The following is a 5,494-nucleotide window of genomic DNA, read 5'->3' on the forward strand; positions in this document are numbered from 1 at the left end:
GCGAGGCGGCGGCGGCGGCCGCCATTTTCCGTTCGGGCAGCACAAGATGGCGGCTCCCAGGGACCCGCGCTGAGGGGAGGGGACTTGCCCCGTGGGGGGGTTAGTTGCCCCTCCAAGGGGGGGTGTCCTGTCAGAGGGAGGAGGGGCAGTAGGGTAATTGCTCCCGTGTGTGAGGGCGTTACAACTGCCTGCTGGGGTGGAGGGTAGTTGTCCCCCTTTTTGAAGTAACTCCATCTCCTGAAGTAATTGCCCCCCTGTGTCAGGCAGGGGGGCTAACTGTCCCCACTGGGGGAATCCTCCCCCTTCCTGGAAGGGGGGAGAAGTGCCTGCTTCATGGAGGGGGGCATTTGCCCCATCCCCATCGGGTGGACTTTTGCTCTTTTCATAGATCGGGGGGGTTGAAGCTGCTGCAGGGGGGTAACTGCTCCATTGAGGAGGGGTTACCCCCTAAGCCAGGGCAAGTGGGCAAAGGTTGCTGGAGAGGAGGGATTGCAGTAGCCTTGGCCCCATCCCAAACTAACAACCCCCTCCCCCACTGCCCCCAGGACCGCTCAAGGGGGGCCATCAATGGCCACTGCGGTGTCGCCTGCCACCCCCGGGGGGGCCTCCCCAGCCGACGGGACCTCTGGGGCTGCTCCCAGCCTGGGGCTGCTGCAGCCGCGCTGGAAGCGGGTGGTGGGCTGGTCTGGTCCTGTGCCGCGGCCCCGCCATGGCCACCGCGCTGTGGCCATCAAGGAGCTCATCGTCGTCTTTGGTGGTGGCAACGAGGGCATCGTGGATGAGCTGCACGTCTATAACACTGGTGAGAGTCCCCTGTCTGCCCCTGCAGGATGGCTTGGTGGAACACTAGACCCCACCACCTTCCCCATGTGTGGTCTCCCAAAGTTGGGGTGGCATGGTGGGGGGGTCAATGGGATGGTCCAGCTCTCCCCTGCCTGTCTGCTCCCTCCCCTCTAGTACAAAGTGGGTGGGGGGAATGACATCATGCTATATACCCTGCCTCTTTCCTTCCTCCAATGTGGGATCTCCCCAGGGCATAGGCCTACAATAACAGGTGTCTGCCTCCCCCTGCCTAGGGGCCTCCTCCCTGTAGCTGGCAGTGGGTCTCCTCTTGGGGTTTTTCGGGAGGGGGTTGACAGCTGTTTGTGGGTAACTGTCACACTGTGAGAGGGTTACTGCTTCCCTGTTGGGGGCACAGAGGTTGTTTACAAGGGGTATGTTGCCCCTCTTGTAGTGGGTATTGGTGTGTGTGGGAGTGGGCTGTTTTCCCACCTGTTTCCCCCTCTCCCTGACAGCTCCTCCTCTGACACTTTCTGCACCCCCCCATCTTAGTGAGACAATCTTGCCTATGCGTGTGTGTGTGTGTGTGTGTGTGTGTGTCCCCATCTCCTCTCCCCCGCCAAATTCAAATTTAAAACAGTGGTGCTGCTAACCCTTTGCTCTGCTTGGGTGGGAGGCGGGGTGGACAGGTTTTATTAGCTCTGGGGGGGCACTGAGATGCTTGTGGGGGGGTTAGGGCTCCACCCCCCCTAGCTGCAGGGCGTGGGGGGGTTCTCTTTCCCCTCCCATTGGTGTTCCCCTCATGAAGGCCACTGGGGCAGGGCCCAGCGTAGCCCCAAAACCTGCCCTCCCCTTGGCTCCCCTGACTCCAGCTCTTTGTAATTTAAGCCAGGGTCAGGGGACACACAGGCATCTGGGCCCTGGATCTGCTTGAAGCAGGGAGAGGACCCATGTGTCCAGCTCCCTAAGTGTGTGTCAGAAGGCAAGGGAGTTAAAGACTTGATTGACCCCCACCCACCAGGTTCCTTTCCCCTCCTTGGGGGAAACACCACCCCTGTCATGCAGGTGTTTCCTCTTCAAATATGAGAAGAGGAGGGGGGGTGTCTCTGCTGGACTCCTGGGTTCCATCCGCTGCTTCCAGAGCAGGGGGTAGCTTGCAGGGGGTGAGCTGTAGAGTGTTACCCCCGCTCTCTGCTTGGACACCTAGGTTCAACTGTCTCCCAGGGTCCCAAGGTTTGGTGTTTAAGCCATCTCTGTCCCAGACACCACCCTTCTGCTGTCTCAGCATAGAGCTTCCTGACCCAGACACCTGGGTTCAAAACCCCCTCCCCTGCAGCCACTTCTTAGCTTCTAGTTGGAGTGTAGCCCCTGGACACCTGGGTTCCATCCCCTTCCCCACCCCTCACAGCAGTTGGGAGAGGGAACAGTTCCACCTGGGGCTGAGCCCTAGTCTGGTTACCTGGACACCTGGGATCCCTACCTTTTCGCCCCCTGAAGTAGGATTATTTAGTCTTGCCAGCTTCTGGGATGGGGGCAGCTCTGGGTCGCGTGTCGTCCGTCCGTCGTCGTGTCGTCCCCCACCCATAAAAGTTTTCAGTATTGTTGTTCTCAGGGGTTTTGGTAGAGGGGGGAGCCTGGATGCCTGGGTTTATTCTGGACTAAGCAGGCAGGGGCAGTACAGGTACCCCAGTATGAAGGTTCTCAAGGCATTGAACTGACCAACACCCCCCCACCCCCCCAAATCTCACCGGCAGCCACCAACCAGTGGTTCATCCCAGCTGTGCGGGGAGACATCCCGCCAGGCTGTGCCGCCTACGGCTTTGTGTGCGATGGCACCCGCCTGCTGGTCTTCGGTGGCATGGTGGAGTATGGCAAGTACAGCAACGACCTCTATGAACTCCAGGTGCGAGGTGGGGGGGGCCGCAGATGCGACCTCTGGGCTGACACAGGGGTCCCATGTTTTGGGCTGGGAAGGGGTCTAAAATTTGGGGGAGGGGAGTTAGTGGGGCAGGCAGGACATTGGGATCCCAACATGTGGGCTGGTGGGTGGCGGGGGGGCAGACACCAGTATCCTATGCTCTGGGCTGGAGGAGCAGGTGGGTGGGGTCCCACACTCTGGGTTAGAAGGGACCTGAGATGAGGGAGAGGGGGGCAGGGAGTCGGGCGGCCAGGTCACCAGGATCCCATGCTCTAGGCTATGCAGGGCCCTGACACTGGAGGGGGTGGGATAGGGAACCTGTGGGGGTGAGCTGGGGGGAGGGGCAGGGACCTGGGGAGACAGGACACCAGGCTCCCATGATCTGGGCTGTGGGGGTGGAACCTGACAGCAGGGGAGAGGGTTGTGGAGGCAGAATGCCAGGGTCCCACACCTGGGTTATGGGTGGCCTGACACTGCGGGGCTGGGGTAGGAGGGCAGGACACCTGGATTCTATCCCTGCAGGATGTCAGGTTTTCTGGGGCTGAAGGGGAGCCCAAATGTCTGAGTTCAAGCCCAGTAAGGTGCAGGGAGGGGATAGTACCTTAGATTACAGCACAGTGAACCCAGACATCTAGGCTGTGTTTTAGCTGGAGTGGGGGGCTGAGAACCAGGGCACCAGGGTGCAGTCCCAGTCTATTAGAGAAGGTGGCAGAGGACCTGGACTCCTGGGTCCCCTCTCCCTTCTGAGTTGTATTGTAGCTGGGAAGCAGGAGTGGGGGTGGGATACCTGGGTCCTTTCCTGGTTCCTAGAAGCCACTGGCAAAAGATGGGGCAGGGGCAAGGGGGGACTGTTCGTTGCCCCCTCCACAAACACGCTGTGACGCTCCCCCCCTGCAGGCCAGCCGCTGGGAGTGGAAGAGGCTGAAGGCAAAGACCCCCAAGAATGGGCCTCCACCCTGCCCCCGCCTGGGCCACAGCTTCTCACTGGTTGGCAACAAGTGCTACCTCTTTGGGGGGCTAGCCAATGACAGTGAAGACCCCAAGAACAACATCCCCAGGTTTGTCCAGATGCTGGGGTTACCCAAGGTGGAGATGGAGTCCAGACTTCTGGTTTCTCTCCCAGCTCTGCAAGGGGACAGGCCTGTTTGGCATGCATAGAGGAGAGGAGATAGGAGCCCAGATGCCTGGGTTCTCTAATGGGAGCCAGTGCCTCTAGCAGAGGATCCAGGACTTTTGGGTCCTCTTTGAGAGCTAGTCTTAGAGCAGAATAGCCTAGATGGCTGGGTCCCCTCTCAACTCTGGGGCAAGGGGGGCCTCTAGTGGAGCTGCGTGGGAATGCATGCTTTTTCTCATCTATACCACCCTGATGCTGGGATAGGGTGTGGGGGTCCCTTAGCTCCACTGGAGAGCCTGGCCTGTGCTGAGGGAGGGAGCTGGAGGGGCCTGACCTCAACTGGGGGGGCGGGGGCCTGGCCTCTGCTGGGGGGAGGAGTGGGGTTGGAGGTCTGACAGGAAGCTGGTCTGTGGTCTGGGAAGCCAGCGAATCTTGGCCTTGGTTGGAGAAGGCTGGCCTGTGGTCTGGGAAGCTTGGGGGTTTCTGGATCTTTGCTGGGAGGGTCCGAGGGGTTCTTGGCCTCAGCTGGCCTGTGCTGGTGGAGGGGTCTGGGGGAGCCTGGTCTCTGCCAGGGTAGGGTGGGGCGCCTGCAAGAGCCTGGCCTCTGGTCTGGGAATGCTGGGGATCCTGTTCTGTGCTGGGGGAATCCTGATGCGTCTGCTGACTGCCCTCCTACTCCCCTGCAGGTACCTGAATGACCTGTACTTGCTGGAACTGCGGGCAGGCTCAGGTGTGGTGGCCTGGGACATCCCCATCACGTATGGGGTGTTGCCACCACCCCGTGAGTCCCACACAGCTGTGGTCTACACTGAGCGTGACACCCGCAAGTCCAAGCTTGTCATCTATGGTGGCATGAGTGGCTGCCGCCTTGGCGACCTCTGGACCCTTGATATTGGTGAGTCTGGGCACCTGGGTTCCCTTCCCACTAGGCAGGTTAGAGCAAAGGAACAGGGAACCTAGATGCTGGGTTCTTTCTTTTTCTTAGGGTGGTTGGGAAGAGCATGGGGTTGGGAGCCCAGCTACTTGGGTTCTTCTCCTTGCTTGGGGAAGGGAGGTGGATCTGGTGGGCTAGTGATGCTGGCAGCCTGGGTACCTGAGTAGAGGCTGGGGAGATGAGAGCAGGGGAGTGGGACCCCAGCCACCTGGGTTCTCTCTCTGTTCTGGATGGGTTATGGGGAGGGTATGGTGGTTGAAGGCAATGGGAACTGGAAGCCTAGACACCTGGGTTCTCTAAGGGGGTGTAAGGTCTGGGGAGGTGAAAGCTGGGATCCCAGGTGCCTGGGTTCTTTAGGGGGAATTAGGTCTGGGGAGGTGATAGTTGGGAGCCTGGATACTGCGTTCTCTTGAGTGGGGAGTGGAACCTGCAGGGTGAAAGTGGGGTGTCTGGGAGACTAGATGACTGGGTTCTTATGGTTCTGGGAGGCAAAAAGGGTCTGTAGGGCTACAGCAAGGGGGCTCGGGAGCCTGGATATTGGAGTTCTCTGGGCTGGGAGGCAGGGCTGGGAGTGAAAGCAGAGGGGTTGTGGATGGGGTCTTAGTGTCTGCCCTCTCTCCACCCTCCTCCTCTGCAGAGACCCTGACATGGAACAAGCCCAGCCTGAGTGGAGTAGCACCCCTGCCCCGCAGCCTGCATTCTGCCACCACCATTGGCAATAAGTAAGGCCCCTTTCTTCCATTCCACC

At 60.0% G+C, this 5,494-nt stretch overlaps 1 protein-coding gene across 1 annotated transcript in view; it reads left to right on the plus strand.

Annotated features, from left to right (window-relative positions):
- Positions 1-5,494, plus strand: part of LOC102375077 (host cell factor 1) — a 22,300-nt gene that overhangs the window by 364 nt on the left and 16,442 nt on the right. The window contains exons 2-6 of the mRNA XM_025213674.1: positions 546-802; positions 2,535-2,683; positions 3,596-3,756; positions 4,499-4,707; positions 5,384-5,468. Of these exons, the coding sequence (XP_025069459.1) occupies positions 546-802; positions 2,535-2,683; positions 3,596-3,756; positions 4,499-4,707; positions 5,384-5,468 (861 nt within the window). The remainder of the gene's footprint in view (positions 1-545; positions 803-2,534; positions 2,684-3,595; positions 3,757-4,498; positions 4,708-5,383; positions 5,469-5,494) is intronic.

Source organism: Alligator sinensis, unplaced genomic scaffold, assembly GCF_000455745.1.
Source record: "Alligator sinensis unplaced genomic scaffold, ASM45574v1 scaffold137_1, whole genome shotgun sequence".
Classification (NCBI taxonomy): domain Eukaryota; kingdom Metazoa; phylum Chordata; order Crocodylia; family Alligatoridae; genus Alligator; species Alligator sinensis.